The following is a 17,646-nucleotide window of genomic DNA, read 5'->3' as shown; positions in this document are numbered from 1 at the left end:
CTTCTCCCCTCCTCTCCCCGTCTCCCCACTTCCTCCACGGAGAGCAGCAGACCGGGTGCGAGGGGTCTGTGCAAAACACAGGAGCCGGCAGTGGCTCTCGGCCTTCCTGACAGGGCGCTGGGCCTCACATCAGGGGACGGCGGAGGCCAGGGCCCGGCCTGGAGCCAGCAGGTGGGGCCGCGCGGCTGGGCCCTAGCGGGCGGGTCCGAGCGCAGGCAGCTCTGTGGGTGCCGAGGCCGGTGGCAGCAGGTCCAGGCCCGTCCCCGGGTCGCTCACGCGTGGATGGCGTTGGCTACGTCGGTGAAGACCAGCCGGCTGGGTCTCTGCACTGGGCCCTGGGCCGGGAGGGTGGTCTGTGGGGAGAGTCAGGGCATCAGGGGCCTCGGCCAAGGCCACGCGCTCTCTGGCCTGGCGCCCCACTCCCCGCTGCCGCCCAGGCCTCCCTGCCAGCTCAGCCTAGAAACCGGGCCTGCGCAGAGGGCCCCTCCCGACGCCATGCCCAGTGGCCGGGCAGCACGCACCGGGCCAGGGCTGGTTGCTGATGCAGGCGCCACGGCTTCCGGGGAGCAGGGCTCACCTCACAGCCCAGCCCGGCACAGGCCCGGTGGCGGCTGCACAGAGAGCAGCTGGCTCTGCCTGAGCGTCGACCTAGGAACCAGGAGGTCACGGCTGGATTCCTGGTCAGGGCACATGCCCAGGCTGTGGGCTGGATCCCCAGTGGGGGGCGTGCAGGAGGCAGCCGGTCGTTGATGCTTCTCCCTCTCTCTCCCTTCCTCTCTGAAATCAGTAAAAATATTTTAAAAAAAAAGAAAAGAAAAAGAAAAAAGAAAGCAGCTGTCACGGCTCAGGAGTCCCATGGGCCGGCGACTGCGATCTCAGCCCCATTTCTTGACGATCCCCAGGGCAGCGTGTCCTGAGCGCAGTGACCGGGACTGGGGGCCAAACCAAGGTGCCTCTGGCCCCCAGGCCGGGCTTTGCCTGGGTCCAGTCCCCTAATTCTGCCTCCGGTAGGGCCAGACCCTTCCCCCGCGGCCTGTGGGTCAGGGAGGAGGGATGCAAAGGGCCTCCATGGGGGGACCAGGCCTCCTCCTGCTGCTGTGGCCCTTGGGGTTTGGGGCCTGACGGCAAGCGGCCGGGCAGCCCATGACTCCGGCAGGAAGACCACACAGGCCCCGCCCTGTGGACGCAGGAGGCGAGGCCCACCGGCCTGGGGTCTGTCCGTGACCAGGGACCCATCAGTCTACTCAGAGCTGCGCTGCCCCCGGGGACCCAACCGCCCCGGCTCTCCGGGAGCAGAGGGGCCAGGCCCGTCCGCAGCATCTGCCCCAGGCCCCTCCTGCTCTGCCAGCCGCCCCGGGCACAGGGGAAGGAGCGGAGATTCGCATTCGCAGAGGAGCAGACCGGGCTCCCAGCGGCCAGGGGGCTCCCCGGGCTGCCCCGGCCTGGCCTCGCGCGGAGGGGTGTGGGCCACAGAGCAATTCTGCCGATTTCTCAACAAACCTGACCCCTCCCCCCCTCCCAAACAGCTGCCCGCAACCTCCTGGCGGGTGCTGGAAGGTGCAGGAGGAAGGAAGAGGGAGGTGGGGGCGCGGGCTGTGGGGAGCCGGGCAGCGCCCACCTTGCCCTGCGGGGCCTGCGCGGAGGCGGCGTCCCGGCCGTGCTCCAGCAGCTCCTGCTCCAGCTCGTCTTGCTCCTCCGTGGGGTCGAAGTTGTACATGGGCATGAGCTGGTGGCGTAGCTTCTCCAGCCTGGGGGGCGGGGGGGGGGGGAGCGGGAGAGGCTGCTTGGGACACGGCTGGCCCTCCCCGCTCCCCGCAGGCCCTGCCGGCTGGCCAGCTGAGCCACAGCTCACAGCCACGCCAGGAGCCGCCATTTCCCTGCGACGAACTGAAAGCCGGCTCTGCGCCAGCCTGGGAGGCACCGTGTCAGAGCGTCACCCGTGGGTCCCGGGGGACTGCCTAGGCCCGGCCTGTGCCACCCACAGCCGCTGGGCGGCGGGTGGGGGAGGGGTCCGTGGCAGTTAGCTCAGAGCAGCCGGCACGGCCTGGCACGGGTGGCTGGGCAGTTGGCTGGAGGTAATCCCCGCCTCCCCCGTTCTCTCCCTCCCCCCCTCCCCCCCATCCCAGGGTCACACCTGCCTGGCCCGTGTGAGATCCCAGGGAGTGGGCTCAACCTTCCTGCAGAGAAAGTGGCCTCCCTCTACCCTCGCCCTGACTCCCTGACCAGGGAGCCCGGCGCTGATGGCGGGGGTGGGGGTGTGGGGGGGCTCTCCCGGTGAGGGCTCCCCTTTCCCACCCACATGCCCTGAGCCGCCCGCGCCGCCATGGCTGGAGTGCTGGGGGGCGGGGGGGGAGTTACCTCCTCTTCTTCCTGATGTACAGGACCTGCAAGAGAAGGGGCCCTGATTAGCAGCGGCCTCAGGGCAGGGGCCATGCTGAGGCTGGTGAATGGAGACCGTGGGTCCCCAAGTCCTCAGGACCCCACCCCAGGACACACGCCTCCTGCACGTGTGTCTCCCTTTGAGGTGCGTGAGAGGCCGACATGCCCTGGAGGAGCAGTGCGGGCAAAGGTGGCTCGACTGGTCTTCCCAGGCGGCTGGTAGGCCCACCGCTGCCCGCACTGCCCGCGGCTCCAGGCACTCGGCGCCTGCCTGGGACTCCTCAGGGCTGAAGGGGGAGGGCATCACCTCAGCACACCCCTCCTCCCATTCTTCCAGGCCCAGTGAGCGAAGAGGACAGGAGACAGGCCCAGTCGGCATGGCTCAGTGGTTGAGCATCGACCTATGAACCAGGAGGTCACGGTTCGATTCCTGGTCAGGGCACATGCCCAGGTTGCCGGCTCGGGGCGTGCAGGAGGCAGCCAACCAATGACTCTCTCGTCACTGATGTTTCTATCTCTCTTCCTTCCTCTCTGAATTCAATAAAAACATGTTAAAAAAACAAACCTCACTGTCCAGCAGCAGCCCCCTCCTCCAGGAAGCCCTCCGGTGGGACACAGCCTGGCACTGACCCGTTCCTCCTTGCACCCAGCATGGCAGGGCTGAGGCTGGCATGAGGGAGAGGAAGCAGTGCTCGGGGAGCATCTATGGGCCTGTCTCCTGGTGCCCAGGAGCTGTGTCCTGCCCTCCATGCCTCTGCCCGTAACCCCCCTACCCCTCGGCTTTGGCAAGAAGGCTGCCCCCCTGGCCCTGTGATGTTCCTCCAGGACCCAGGGCGAGGGACTTCTCCCAAGGTCCTGGGATAACAATCTTCCATGGAAAATTACAAGGGCAGGTTCTAGGCCAGCTGTGGGCAAACTACGGCCCGCGGACCGGATCCGGCCCATTTGAAATGAATAAAACTAAAAAAAAAAAAGACCGTAACCTTTTATGTAATGATGTTTACTTTGAATTTATATTAGTTCACACAAATTACTCCATCCATGCTTTTGTTCCGGCCCTCCGGTCCAGTTTAAGAACCCATTGTGGCCCTCGAGTCAAAAAGTTTGCCCACCCCTGTTCTAGGTCCTGCTTGGCCCCTGAAGCTGGGGTGTCTCCGGCTGTTTAACCCCATGTGGGTGCCAAGGGGAAGCGCTGGCGCTCTGCCCCGCCCGCCCCGAGACACTGCTCAGCCCGCCTCGCTCCGGGTGTCGCGTCCGGCCCTCTTGCTGGCCGGCACTCACTCCCTGGCTGTGATCCGGGGCCCGTGGGGCCATATGGCAACTTGGCCACGGACGGACCATCCGCAGCCTGTGTGTCAGAGCAACGTCCTGAGCTGAGGCCACCGGAGCCTGCGAGGGGCGCGGGCAGGAGCCACCGCTGCCAGGCCGCTGGGGGACCGCAGGGGACCCGCCCTGCCTGGCCTCAGCCTGCACAATCTCCAGTGATCCCTCAGGACGCTCTGCGTGTCCCTATATCGTCTCAGAGGAAAAGCTCAGACCTTCGCCCTAGCTGGTGTGGCTCAGGGGATAGAGCATCGGCCTGCAGACCGAAGGGTCCTGGGTTCGATTCCGGTCAAGGGCAGGTACCTCGTTGCAGGCTCCTCCCCAGCCCGGGCCCTGGTCGGGGCGCGTGCAGGAGGCAACCTATCGATGTCTTTCTCTCACGTTGATGTTGCTCTCTGTCTCTCCCTCTCTCTTCCACTCTCTCTAAAAATCAGTGGAAAAATGTCCTCGGGTGAGGGTTAAAGAAAAAAAAAAAAAAAGCTCAGACCTCCAGGTGCAGATGCCAGCGCTGGCAACACCCTGTGCACCAGCGGGGACCCTGCAGCGCCCCCCGTCCACCCCCCCCCCCCCCGCAACAGCCTCCATCCTCATGTCTGCCCCTCTGCCTTTCCCGTGACGTGGGCCAGGCTCCGCCCCGAGGCCGCAGCTCTGAGGTGGCCTCCTCGGTTGTCCTCACCACCCAGCCTGGAAAGGCGCCCCCCGCACCCCGAGCCCAGTCCCTGTGCGCTTCCCTGGTGCCTCCGTTTTATGTCTTCCACTCCCTGTAAGAACCAGGGCAGGACCCTGTCTCCCTGCTCTGTGGGGTGCTGACGGCTGATCCAGGGCAGGTGCCAGTGGATGAATGAATGAACACGCCCCGGGCCTGCGTTCGCAGAGCCTCCGCCCAGACTCCGAGACTCCTGTAGCCCCCACCCTCATCGGGGCCTGGGCTGCGCGCTGCTCACAGAACCTTCCGCCTCCAAACTCTGCCCACCAGGAACCTCCTCCCGGAAAACACCCTCCCCCCTCCTGTGTGGCCTTCGTGGCCCAGCTCAAAGCACCATGCGTTTCTCAGACCTTCTCCGGTTCTTCCGCTTGGAGGCGGCCTCTCTGGTCCCTGGGCCCCAGTGGACAGGTGCCCGGGGAAGGGGAGGACTGCATGATCGTGAACAGACAACTGTCTTCAATCAGATTCTCTACGATCCGAACCTGACCCCTCCTCCAACGGAAGGTCACGGGATAGCCCAGCCGCCCGGCTCTCACCATGGCCACGGCCAGGCCGATCACCGTGATGATCCCAAAGGACAGGAGCATCGTGCCCACGCCGGCTGCGCCGCTGCCCACACCAGGCACCCTGGTGTCGTTAAAGCTGGTGGCTTCTGGGCCGAGGGTGGTGGGCTCGGAGGCGGGCCCGTCCGTGGCGGGTTCTAGGTTAGGCTCAGAGGTGGGCGGGCGGGTGCTGAGCCAGTCTCTGGCCGACAGGAGCCTGGAATTCATGCTGACGCCGAGACTGCCTGTGGCCACTCCCTTCTGACATCAGGAGTGTCCCAGCCTGTGGCCTGGCTATGCGTGCAGGCGGCCACCTCCGGGCATAAGGGGCCTCCCTGCTTCCCTGGATGCTGGAAAGGAAAGAGTAAAAAACATGAGGCTGAGGATGGGACTCGGTGGTGAGAGGAAGCCCCCTAAATTCTGAAGGCACCAGGGAAATGCAGGTTGGAGGACAGGGCCATGTTCAGGGGACATCGGGACACGTGCTTTATATAGCTGCGGCTCCCACGGGGCTTGAGGACGTGGCGACAAAGCCTTGCCCCTCTTTGTGGGGGGGATGGCCATGGGCGTGCCCTCCGAAGCATGGAAGGTAGCGGGAGGTTTGAAGAGAAAGCGTCGTCTCCCCTGCATAATACCGCCTCTCCCCCTCCTTCCACTCTCCCGCCCCCTCCCTCCCTCATCCCCTGCTTTAAGAAAGAAACACTGCAGTTTTTTCCTTTTCTGGAGGAAACACTTGCCCAAGGGCCAGACAGGCTGGCTTTGAATTCCAGCTCAGCCACTTGACCGGAACAGCCTAGGCAAGTCACCACCTGTGTCTGTTTCTGAACCTACGATGTGCCTTCTCCTTTCCTTCCCCCTCCCTCCCAGGGCCAGAGGGTCATGGAAATGCCAGAATGAACCAGCCCCTGGAGAGGACGGAGCTCAGCACCTCCCTGTCCATGGTACGCACCCAGGCCACGTCAGACCTTCGCCCTCAGGCCAACAGGGAAGTCACAGAAGCCCCCGGACCCAGCTCACGGTGTGACCCAGGCTGTGTGTGGAGTGGGGGTGGGGACAGGTACAGGGAGACCAGGAGGCAGGAGGGAAAGAAGCCATAGTCACGCCCTCTGGCAGGCTCTTGGGGTCACTGACCCCCTGTAGGGGAGCTCGTGGCTGCCAGGGCCAAGGAGAAAGGCAAGGAAGCGCGCCTTCTGAGCACGGGTGGAGCTCTCCCTCCGAGGTGCCTTCTCCTCCCCTTCCCTCCTCCCTTGGGACCAGAGGGTGGGCGAGGTGCCAGCCCAGGGTGGGGCTGAGACCTTCCCAGGCCGGGGGGCCCTGGGTAAGGCAGGGTGGGAAGGGGTCCCAGCCAGGCTGGGGAGAAGAGGGGTGCACAGCACACAGCTGCACACAGACCCCCGTGGTTGCTCCTGGCTCTACGGGGTGCCTCCCCCGGGCAGGCGATGGGTGTGTGTGAGGTTTGCACACACCCGTGCTGGTTGGTCCCTTAGGAAGGGGCACGGCTGGCAGACGGACATGGAATGGGAGAGGCTCGCTCCTCTCACGCCCTGCCCTCTCCCTCCATCGAGGCTGGGCAGGTCAGGAGCCCCAGGTCCTTTCCTGGCTCTGCCACTGACCCCAGGAGTGACCTTGGGCCAGACCCTTAACCCTGACTCTGGCGCTCATTTACTCCTGTGTCCAAAGGAGAGAAAAGGCCTTGCTCACCACTGTTGGGGACTAAAGGGCACGAGAAGCCGGGGTGAAAGGGGTCGCGACCTCCGAGAACCGCATTCCGCTCTCCACCAGGGTCCTCAGTCCTCCCTGACCAGTGCCCATCCCGCCTCCGCCATCCGTGATCCCTCCGTTCCTGCTGAAGCGGCGGCCTCAGCGCTTACCTAATCCTCTCCGGGACGCGCAGCTCAGCCTTTCGGAGATGCTGGGGGTGGTGGCCACAGGCAGGACCGGGCGGGGGAACCCCCGGGCCTGGGGTGAAGGGCGGCGGGTCCGCCCTCCCTGCTCGCTCCGCGCCCGGGCTGAGCCGGCTCCGCACCGCCCGCAGCCGCGAGCGCCCGCTCCGACAGCCGGGCCGGGAGGGCAGGGCAGGACCCTCCGCGGGGGGCGGGGTCCAGCGAGCAGCCTCGCGGATCCGTGATGCTCCAGCGCCTCCTCTCCCCCGCCGGCACCGCCCACGGAGCTCCGGTTGGCTGCCAGGCCCAGATCCCGTCCTCTATTGGTCGGCTCGCCTGTCGCTCGATAAGGCTCCGCCCCCAGCGGGAACCAGGTGGTAGTTCTCGGACACCACCCCTCACTCCCGTGGCCTCAGCAGGAGTCCCGCGGGCACCGTGGGTGACCAGGCCCTTCTTGGGCCGGAGCTCGGGCCCTGGGCCAGCCCGACTCCACCTCCGCCAGGACAGACCCGCGCTCCACACGCGGGCGGGCACTGCGCTTGGGGAGAGGGGCGGTGTGATGGTGGGAGTGGAAGTGCTGGGCACCCGGACCCAGCCGGCCCACGTGCACCCCTCACAATAGCCTCCATCGAGGGCGCTATCAGCTCAGCTCAGGGAGGGGCCTTCAGATACCTTCTTTTCTTACAGTTATTTTTATTGATTTGAAGGGAGAGGGAGAGACCGTTGGAAACATCAGTGATGAGATAGAATCATGGATCAGCTGCCTCCTGCACGCCCCACACTGGGGATCCAGCCCGCAACCCGGGCACGAGCCCTGACCAGGAATCGAACCGTGACCTCCTGGCTCATAGGTCGATGCTCAACTACTGAGCCATGCCGGCCTTCAGATACCTTCGAATCCTCAGGTTTTCAAAGGAATTTATGGGGGATCATGGAAGTAATTTGTTACAGTTATCGATTCCAGGGGGCTCCCCGGGGCCGGGACGGAGCCCGGGGAACTGCATTTTCACTAGTTTGGTGAACAGTGATCTCGTTAATAACAGATTCTGGGGAGGGGTGGGGGCGTTGGCCGGACACACTGCGGGACACTGCGGTGAATTTCACAGGAGCAACTGAGGCCCATGGAGAGCTGGGCACCTGGACATGGAGGGCCGGGCACCTGGGCAAAGCCTCACGACGCGGTTCAAGCCCTGGTCTCCTGCTTCCAACCCTAAAGCGGGAGCGAGAGGAACTAGAGCCGCCCTGGGGTTCCGTTGTCACCTGCCCCCGCCCCCGCATGGCTCGGTTCACTCCCTCGCCAGGTCCTGGACAGGGTCCAGGGTCCCGCCCTCCAAAGTGGTACCCGCCTCAACACTGGGACCCGCACAGGTGCAGCTCTATCTGCCCATTGCCTCTGCTAGACCACGCCCCTTGACTTAGCATCAATTCTCGAACCCAGGACCGGCTGATGACACGCCTCCTTCCGGACTGGCTACCTCCCGCCGGCCCGGTACCCACACGCCAGCTCGGAGCAGTCACCGCGGGCTGGAGCCGTGTTTCCGGGAGGTCGGCCCCCCACGGAGCAACCCCGCACACCGCCGCGCACTTTCCCGCTCGGGGGGCCCGCGGGTGCAGTGGGAGGGGGCGTTCACCGCCCGCAAGGGACTCTCGGGAGCTACTCGGTGGCTCTAGGAACCCTGGAGCTGGGCCACGGGGTCCGCCCGAGCCCTTTCTCCGCTGCGCCGACCCGGAAGCCGGGCGTCCGAGGGAGCGCACCGCGGGCCCGCACTTCCGGGATCCGGGCCCCGGGCCTTCTCTCGGGGCTCGCGGGCGGGTCGGGTATTCCTTCGCGCAGGTATGCGCTGGAGGTGGGGGTCGGGAGGGGCGTGGGGTGCCCGGGCTGCACCATCTGGGAGAACCTCACCCCCAGCCCCGTGTGCATAAGGGGAAATGGGCTGCGGAGGCGACTTGCTCGCATCCTGGACGTTGCGGTGCGGGAGCGAGAGGGAAGCTGGGCCCCTGGCTTCGGCCTCCGCGGCGCTCGGTGGACAGGCCGGGGCCCTGGGTTTGGTGACGTCGGGCCGGCCCCCCTTTGCTCCCGCCTGCTCTGCAGATGCGCACCCAGGACAGGCTCGGTCGAGCTTGTCGGGACCTTGGTCCGTTGAAAGGAAAGGGCATCACTGACTCAACACCTTCCGTGAAGAGTTTGTGCACTCAAGTGCAAAATGAGCAGAAATTGTCAGCATGTTAGCTGGCAAGTCATGCCGCCATGTAGGGTTATGGGTTGAATTGGGGGGCGTGGCATTTCCACGTCCAAATCTATGACAGTCCAGGCAAAATAGCAAAAGCAGAGCCCGGCAAAGGCAGCCCCCCCGCCCGCCCCCGTAATATTAGTCCAGAGCATATAACATCGAGTCCCTTCTGACTGCTGGGCTGGCTCCCAGACCCTTGACATTCAGGGACAAACACACCGCTGGTCATAAAATTGGTGTTATTTCCCCCATGTGATGGACAAGGGAACCGAGACCCGGAAATGATGCTTTTCCCCAAGGCCACCTACTCTGGGTCACACAGATTTGTTCAACACCCACGCCCGGGCCCTGGCCCATTTATCAGCAGGGACTGAGCTGTGGGTTCAACCCACCTCCGCTAACAGCGTGAAGGAACATCACTGGCCAAGACCAGAAGGACCGAATAGGTGGGGGAGGCTCAAAATGGAGTCGTGGAGGTGACAGCGCCAGAGTGAGCCCTCTCCTGGCAGCAAGTCAGAGGGAGTGGGCCATGGGGCTCAGCGGCTGGACTGGCTCTCCTTCCCTCCGCCAGGTGGGCAGCACGCCTGAAGGCCAGAGCCGTGACCTCTGCCTCTCCCCCAGCGGGGCCAGTGACCGGCCTCGGCTGACATCGCAAGGACGACGTGGGGACTTGGGCGTGCTCAGGGGAGCCTTCCCGGAGACATGGAGCTTTGGGGTGGAATGCTGCGGGCCCTACTGTCTGGCCCCGGGAGGCGGGGAGGCACTTGGGGCCGGGCCTTCAGTTCCTGGCGACCCCACCTGCCTCAGGCTGGGTTGAGTGCCACAGAGCTGGTCAGCCAGTGGACGGCGGTCTTTGAGAAGAGGGGCATCCCTGAGGCCCGGGAATCCAGTGAGTACATCGTGGCTCATGTCCTTGGAGCCAAAACAGTTAAGTGCAGTGATGTCCAGTGGGGGGGCCAGAGCACCTTGGGGAGAAGGGTGTTGGGGGGAGGGGGACCTGGGGGAAGGGACTCCCGGGCTCCTCGGCCCCACTGAGAGGGCTGCTCTAAGGGTGACACTATTTTTTTTGGAGGAATGCCTTAGGCGGATACTTCCTCTTCCATCCAACAAACTCTTATGATGTGTGCCAGGCTTGGTGGCCAGGGATGGCCAGGGTGGGGCCTATATGCGTTGTCCACATAAGAAACCTGGGCCAGGGCCTCTGGGCCAGGGGAGCCAGCCACTCACATCCTCTGTGGGACAGTTTCAGAGCCTGAGGCCGGGACTTCGGTCGAAGCCCCTGACCCCCTGGCAGCTACAGTGTGTCCAGGAGCTGAGTAGCCGCAGACTGCAAAGGTGAGCTCCCGTGGGCTGGCCCCGAGGGCTCCGTGAGGGGCGGGGCTTCTGCTTCTCCCCCCAGCCCCAAGTTCACGATCAGGGAGGAGGAGTGTCCAAGGGCTAGGGAGGTGTTTGGGATGAGGGAGTGATGAGAGGGGGGGTCAGAGTAATAAACAGGAAGAAGGTAGGGAGGGAAGGCCTTGGCTAGGGTCCCGGGGCCCAGGAGATGTGACCCTACCTTACACTTTCGGCCGCAAGTGTGACGTATCCCTGACCCCAAGCGCCTCCTCTTGGCCCAGGTCTGCACTCTAACCCCCGCCCCTCTGCAGGATGCCCGTGCAGTACATCCTTGGCGAGTGGGACTTTCGCGGGCTCAATCTGAAGATGGCACCCCCAGTGTTCATCCCTCGGCCTGAGACAGAGGTAGGTGTGCCCACAGGACAGCCGCCTGGCGAGGAGTGTGGGGTTCAGAACACTTGTCTTGCCCCAGACTTCCTCCAGAGGGCGCTGGGACCCCATGGCTGCTATCCTTCCAGGCAAGCCGCTGTGTCCTGGCTGGTTGGGTAGATGGGGCCCAGAGGACAGAAGTCTCCGGCTGGCTTCCTTGACTGTCCTTTTATCCGAAGCCACCGCCCCTGCCACCAGGGCTTGCGGTGGCTCCGGGAACCGCAACTGGTTCTGTTTACCAAGTGCCTCGTCTGTGCCTGTCGTTCCCCTGGGAGTCGTCCCTCTGGCCAGTGGCCTACCCAACCCGTAGACCCTGTAGGAAATGGATGTCCTCTTTCTCGGGAGGCGGAGCTGAAGCGGGGAGGGCTCTCGCTGGGGACCTGGGGGCCTGGTACAGCCGTGTGACCCCAGCAGCTCACTGCCCCCTCTGGGCCCAGACGATGAGCGGGTTGGGCCTCCAGATGAGGGTCCTTTTAGATCTACTATCTGGTGAAGTGATCACCTCTGTCCCTCAAGTCGGCAGGACTGGGGAGGTGGCCCCAGCAGGGTCGCCTGGCCGGGCACCCCGATCCGGGATGTTCTGTGACTCTTCTTGGACTTCCCTCTGTCCTCATAGGTGGCACAGCTGGAACCAGGGAAGAGCAGGGGCTGTTGCTGGGGGGGCGCTGGTGGGGGAAGCCAGAGGGTGCCAAGTTCTGAGAAGGGGGTGTTTCTAGAAACACAAACATTCCTGGGAAAGACCAGGCCTTATCTGCCTGTCCAGCCGGGGACCCACCTCACTGCCCAGTGTCAGGGGGGACAGTAGGAACCTCAGACCTTGCTGAAGTCACAGGGCTGCTGAGGGCTGGCACGGTTGGGGGGAGGGAAGAAGCAGGCAGCATGGGGCAGCACTCAGACACCCTGACTCCCCAGTCAGGGCCCCATAAATTCCATGGGCCTGTCCCACATGAGACTGGCTGAGCCGGGAAGGGGAGCTGAGACAGAGTAGGATGTGGCCTGCCACCTACAGGCTTTGGGAGGCCCTGTGGCTCCCCCAAGCATGTGACCTCTAGCCAGGAGCTCACTCAGGGTTCCCTGAAGCTGCCAAGGGTCAGGGTCTGGGAGGGAAGCTACCGTGATGACCTCTGAGTCCCCTTAGGCTTGACCTGGCCCCAGTCATGTACTCCCAGGTCTGAGTGTAGACTTCCGGCTCTACTGTGGCCCCCCTTTCCTGGCTGGGTCTGGGCCAGAGAGCAGCTCTGTGCAGCGGGAGGGGGAGAGGGGCGGCTGTGGTTGGGAGCTCAAGTCCTCGCCTCACTGTACAGACAGTTCTCAGAACTTGCCCAGTTTACCCAGTGTGAAGCCACACCGGGGGGGGCCTTACCAAGAACTGGAGAGGACGTGGCCTGTGGCGGGCAGTGGGAGCGCGGGTACATGCGAGGGATCGTGGTGCCTGCTTTCTCTCGCCCATGAGGGTGGTTTCTGATAATGGGGGCAGAAGTCAGATGCCAAGTGGTAGGCGTGTGGCCTGGCGGGTCAGGTTTTCCCTGGGGTGGGAGGCGGCTCGGGCTGGGCCTGCGGGGTGTACGACGAGACGCCCAGACTGAGGGGGAGCCGTTCCCGTCGGCCTGGGTGTGAGGCTCTGCGGGTGCGGGAGGGTCAGGGCCTTTCTGTGATGGGCTGGAGGGAGGCAATGCACCGTCCTGGGACGCCCCACAGGGACACCCCACAGGGACGAGATCTTGGCAGGGGTGCTCGTGGCACCAGGTCCTGCTGAGGCCCAGGCCAGCCTCTTGAGGGGGTGGGGTCCTGTGGAGGCAGTGGCTCCAGGCAGAGCCGACCACTGCCTGCTCCCCCTCTCCCTCCTGCGTGCCCCTCTGCCCGCACCCCACTCTGTCCTCGTTCACCTGGGGAAGGCGCCTGGGCCTGCGACCGGCTTGGCTCGCAGCCTCCCCCAGGGGCCTCCTTCACGCTGAGGGAGGTCCTTCACGGGGTCAGGAAGGGAGTGTCGGGGCTCCTTGGGTGTGGTCCCCCCTCCCCCCCGGTGGTTCCACAGCCGGAGGACCCTCCTGTGGTCTGTGTGTGAGAGAGAGGCGGCGGGCACAGTCTCAGCCTCACAGCCTGCCCGGCAGCCATTCACATTGTGGCTTGTGTCTCTGAGGTTGGGGTGTCTGTGAAGTGGTGGCCAGTGTGGTCGGCTGAGGGGTCATTCTCCAGCCAGAGCAGGTTTGTCTGCGGCCAGGAAACCAAGAGAGCCTCCCACCTGACAGCCTCGGCCTCCCACCAGCTGCTCGGCGCACGGCCTCACCACCGAGACCGCAGGTCCCGGCCACAGCCCCAGCTGCTTGGTGCCCCAGCTCCCATGGGCCCCGTTTGCTGCCAGCACCCGAGTTTCCACGGGGCTTGGCACAGGCCGGGGGCACCTGAGGGCAGTGCCTCTGCCTGGAGCCAGGTCATCTCCCTCATAAGCATAGCTGTTCGGTGCAGCGGGGCTTGGAACAGGCCGGGGGCATAGCTGTTCGGTGCAGTGGGGCTTGGCACAGGCCGGGGGCATAGCTGTTCGGTGCAGTGGGGCTTGGAACAGGCCGGGGGCATAGCTGTTCGGTGCAGTGGGGCTTGGAACAGGAAAGGCGGCCGCCAGCCAAGCTCTGCTGCCTCGGACTCGCTACCCTGGGGCAGGTGACCGCTGCTCCTGGGGGTGGGTTCCCAGCAGGAGGCTTGGTCTCTGTGCCAAGACCCAGGGGGCCAGGCTGACCCTTCCTCTGATCCAGACCGCGCTGCCTTGCAGGAGCTGGTCGAGTGGGTGCTGGAGGAGGTGACCCAGAAGCCCCGTGCGGTGGGAGCCCAAGGCGGCCCCCTCATCCTGGAGGTGGGCTGTGGGTCGGGAGCCATCTCCCTCAGCCTGCTGAGCCAGCTGCCCCAGGTGAGCGTCCTCAGCACCCCTCCCCTCCCAGGAGACTGGCTGGTACTCACTGGCCCTGCCCCCGTCTCTGCTGGGAGCACTGGAGGGGCAGCTACCAGGCTTAGGGCAGCCCAGCCCGCCTGGTCACAGCCTCCACCTCCCATACCTTCTGTCTGGCCAGACCTTGGCGCAGGGAGGGGAGAGGTGTGGGTATCCCTCCTTCTCTGGCCGGGGCTGGTGAGGCTGTGGTCCCAGGCCTGGCCTCTCCCGGCACCTGCCTCCTATGTGCCCTTCCCTTGTTCTTGGGGCAGAGCCGAGTCATCGCTGTGGATAAGGCAGGAGCCGCCATCTCTTTGGCCCGAGAGAACGCTCAGAGGTAGGCGGGCTCAGGGACCGGAAGGTCAGGGTGCGGGGCATCGGGCTCGGGCCTGATCTCAGCCCCTGCTCAGGTAGCAAACCCACCGACGTCCACTCCCGAGAAGGGGGAGGCACTGGGCAGCCTGGCTGGCTCCCAGGGGGATACAGTGGATCGTGGGCCCAGGCGTCTCACAGCCCGGGAAGGGCTTATCCTCCCAGGCCTCATAGCCAAGGGTAGGAGTCTGCCCTGTGCTCAGCCCTTTCCATCTCTCCAGGCTTCAGCTGCAGGACAGGATTCGGATCGCCCCCCTCGATGTGACCTCAGGTACCTGCCGCACCCAGCTTCCCTGGGGTGGGGTCCTGCGGACAGGGCTGCTAGGTGGATGAGGCAGTCTGCAGAGCTGGGGGAGGCTTCCCAACACTTACTCTCTCACACACACACACAAATACATGCACACACATGCACATATATGCACACGTATGCACATGCATGCACACAGGGGGTATCAGACCAATCCTTGCTGAGGACAGGCCAGGCCCTGTTGCCTCCTGGGCTGACCTGACCCTGGAGGGGACCAGCCCTAGGGTTTTTCTTATCTTCCAAATCCCTGTAACTAATGAGTTATCTAGCGCTGCTTTGTTGTCAAGAGATAAGCAGAAGCTCAAGAGAAATCCTTTAAGACTGAAATACTTGAGTGCCCCTCTGGTCCCTGGGGGCCTGGGCACTGACCTGCAAGTCTGGCTTATCGGGTCCAGAGATAGGCTCCCAGGGGCATGGTGGTGGGCGGAGCTCCACTCTTACCTCCCATTCTCTGCTGTGATCCCTGTGACCACAGAGGGCAGCTGGGCACACCTGCCCTGGGGCCCCATGGACCTGCTCGTCAGCAACCCTCCCTACGTCTTCCACCAGGACATGGAGCAGCTGGCCCCTGAGATCCGCAGGTGCGGGGTGGGGTGGGGGGTGGGATGGGACGGGCTGGCCTGAGGGCGAGTGGAAGGGGTCTGCCCTGGAGGACCACTGTGGGGGAGGGGGAGGGATGGAGGAGAGGCTGAGGGATGCTGTCGGTGGAAGGGAGCTCACTCCAGAGCCCACAGACCCACTTGGGTTTGGCTTCTGCCTTCCTGAGGACACGGGACGACCGCTGGCCTCTCTGAGCTCAGTTTCCTGCCTCTGAAAGGGGGTGGCCGAGCTTTGCAGGCCATGGAGGGCTCAGTGGTGACACTGTAGAATGTCAGATCAGAATGCATCGAAGGTGCTCGTTTTACAGAAGACTGAGGCCCGGAGGGGGAAGGCGCCTTGCCCCAAGTCATGGGGGACTTAGCAGGAAAGCTGAGACCAAAACTACTTCCGGCTTTGCATTGAGCCATCCTGCTCTCCGATGGGCTGAGAGCCTGGGGTAGCCCAAGAGCCCCCACACGGGCAGTGGCTGTGGGTCAGGGTGCTGGCTCCCCTTCCCAGGCTCCCAGGGTGGGCAGGGCCAGCCCCAGGCCTCCCCAGACCCAGAATAGGAGCAGCCTGTTGTGGGGAGACAGGCTCATGCCCGGGGCACTGCCTGGGGTGTGCTGCCGGTGGGCCATCGGGGGAGCTGGAGCTGCTGGCATCTGAGTCCTCCTCTGGGTCCTCAGCCGTCCTCTCAGCCCAGCGTGCCAGGGCACGGGCCCTTCATGGAGGCTCTGATCAGCTCTTGCACACTCTCCCTCGCGCCTGTCCCGTTCTCACCCCCTGCTCCCCTCAGCTACGAAGACCCCGCAGCCCTGGATGGCGGGGAGAAGGGCATGGACGTCATCGTGCACCTCCTGGCCCTGGCCCCTCGGCTCCTGAAGGACTCCGGGTAGGGAGGGCAAGGGTCCCCTGGTCAGTGTGTTCTGCGCCTGCCCTGGCGGTCACAGCCCTGCCCGGCTGAGCTGGCCCTTTTCTCCCCCACGTAGAAGCCTCTTCTTAGAAGTGGACCCCAGACACCCAGAGCTGGTCAGCAGCTGGCTTCAGAGCCGGCCGGGCCTGTCCCTCGAGCTCGTGGCTGTGCGCAAGGACTTCTGCGGGAGGTGAGGCTACCCCCCCAGCCCCACAGCCCCGGGTCCTTCCACTGGCCCATCGGCTCTGGCTGGGGACAGGGTGCTGTTCCCACTCCCTGCTCCTCCCCGGGCCCAGGCAGTGACTGGCTCCTTGTTGTGTCCTAGGCCCCGGTTCCTGCATATCCGGAGGTCTGGGCCGCACCGTGGCTGCCCTGTGGATGCCTGGCCAGCGCCCCAGTCTGCCGGAGTGCCCGGATGACACTTCCTTCTGGACTGCTCCTGGGAGGGGTGGGCACCTTCCAGAGCTGGTGCTGGCGCATTCCCGCGGCTCTGGATGCCTTGCTCTCCATTTTAGGAGACTTGGGGCAAAAGGAAGGGAGAGGTGTCCTTTCTGCTTCCCGGGGCAGCAAAGAGCAAGGGCACCCCCAGTCCAGCTCCGGAGCTGAGGGACCCAGGTGCCCAGTCTGGCTCCGTCCCACCAGCAGGGCCGGTGCAGCTGCTTAGCGTCTCTGGTGGGACAGCTCGGGAGCGGGGAGAGCTGGCCAATAAAGTGTCAAGGGCGGACATGGTGGCCTGATGTGTTGTCACCTTGGTCTGTGGGTCTTCTGACCCTTCGCCCAGCAGGGTGGCATGGGAGCGGTGTGGAGGGCGGCACCCAGGTGTTCCTGGCCTCGCATGCCGGGCCCTCCACCACCTGGCCGAGTTCCCACGCTTCCCTGCAGACCCAGTGCGACCTCCCCGCAGCTCTGGTCTGTGCAGACTCGTGCCTGCCAGGGGCCTGGAGGGAACCTACAGGTTGGCAGGTGCTGGTGGAGCCTGTACCAGGGGGTTCAGAGGGACCTGGCAGCCAGGCGGGCTCATCCATCACACTCCCCTTCCTCCCGGTGACTGCAAGGGCCTGGCCTGCTGGTGCCTGTGGCTGGTGGCAGCATTCTCTGCTGGAGCAGGGTTCTGGGATTGTCTCGCGTGGGACCTTGGGTAGCAACTTTGAGACGCTGGCTCTTCTGGTTCCAGGGCCAGAGGCGGCGGTAGCCTCCTGTGCTCTGTCAGCTCGGCGGAGTGTGTCGTTGGCATCGAGTGCCCACTCCCTGGGCAGGGACTCCACTTCATGGCTGTTCCGGAAGGAACCTGGGAAGGCTGGGCGGGGAACAGCCAAGCGAGGCTCTGGCCTCCTGTGCCCTGTGCTCTGCCTCTGCCCGCCAGGTCCTCGCCAGCGCTGCCCTCCCCTCTTCCTGTGCCGTTGGCTTCCCTGACCAGCAGTTGGTGTCCCCTGTCCCCCAGCCAGGGCCACACCTCTGCTGGGGCTGGCTCCCCGGAAGCTCACCCTCCTGACCGCAGGCCCATCGCTGAGGGAAGGGAAGGCCTTGGCAAGCATGGCCGCCAAGGAATAATGATGCAGATGACAGCGTAGGGACCACTGAGGTCACTGAAGCAGGAGCCACCCTTGGGACAGCATCCTTCCCAGAAAGCCGAAAAGCTGGACTCCCCCGGGAAAGAGGCCCAGCCAAGTGGACTGGCGGGGCGGGGCCTCCAGCCGCAACTGCTGGCCCGGTGGGGCCTTGGACAT

The 17,646-nt window shown here is 64.7% G+C and overlaps 2 protein-coding genes across 4 annotated transcripts; one reads left to right on the top strand and one right to left on the bottom strand.

Moving 5' to 3' along the window:
- Positions 1-219: 219 nt before the first annotated feature.
- CUNH3orf18 (chromosome unknown C3orf18 homolog) lies at positions 220-7,073 on the bottom strand. The gene is made up of 5 exons (XM_036333457.1): positions 6,822-7,073; positions 4,945-5,300; positions 2,359-2,384; positions 1,619-1,748; positions 220-353 (listed from the first exon to the last, which is right to left on the bottom strand). The coding sequence occupies exons 2-5, from the start codon at positions 5,176-5,178 to the stop codon at positions 273-275; spliced, it is 471 nt and encodes a 156-aa protein (XP_036189350.1). The 5' UTR covers positions 5,179-5,300; positions 6,822-7,073; the 3' UTR covers positions 220-272.
- Positions 7,074-8,543: 1,470 nt separating this feature from the next.
- Positions 8,544-16,643, top strand: HEMK1 (HemK methyltransferase family member 1). 3 transcript variants are annotated; one of them, XM_036333453.1, is made up of 11 exons: positions 8,544-8,667; positions 9,636-9,991; positions 10,308-10,399; positions 10,711-10,804; positions 13,596-13,730; positions 14,021-14,085; positions 14,342-14,391; positions 14,903-15,008; positions 15,803-15,898; positions 15,996-16,109; positions 16,245-16,643. In XM_036333453.1, exons 2-11 carry the CDS (start codon positions 9,767-9,769, stop codon positions 16,336-16,338), a joined length of 1,071 nt encoding a protein of 356 aa, XP_036189346.1. In that variant the 5' UTR covers positions 8,544-8,667; positions 9,636-9,766; the 3' UTR covers positions 16,339-16,643. The 3 variants fall into 3 exon arrangements, with proteins under 3 accessions (XP_036189346.1, XP_036189347.1, XP_036189349.1); XM_036333454.1 differs by lacking the exon at positions 15,803-15,898; XM_036333456.1 differs by lacking the exon at positions 8,544-8,667 and having other exon boundaries at positions 9,816-9,953.
- The last annotated feature ends 1,003 nt before the right edge of the window (positions 16,644-17,646 follow it).

This window comes from Myotis myotis, unplaced genomic scaffold (genome assembly GCF_014108235.1).
Source record: "Myotis myotis isolate mMyoMyo1 unplaced genomic scaffold, mMyoMyo1.p scaffold_m19_p_13, whole genome shotgun sequence".
In the NCBI taxonomy this organism is placed as follows: Eukaryota; Metazoa; Chordata; class Mammalia; order Chiroptera; family Vespertilionidae; genus Myotis; species Myotis myotis.
The sequence above is the reverse complement of the archived record's forward strand: the minus strand, read 5'-3'. Positions and strand labels throughout refer to the sequence as shown.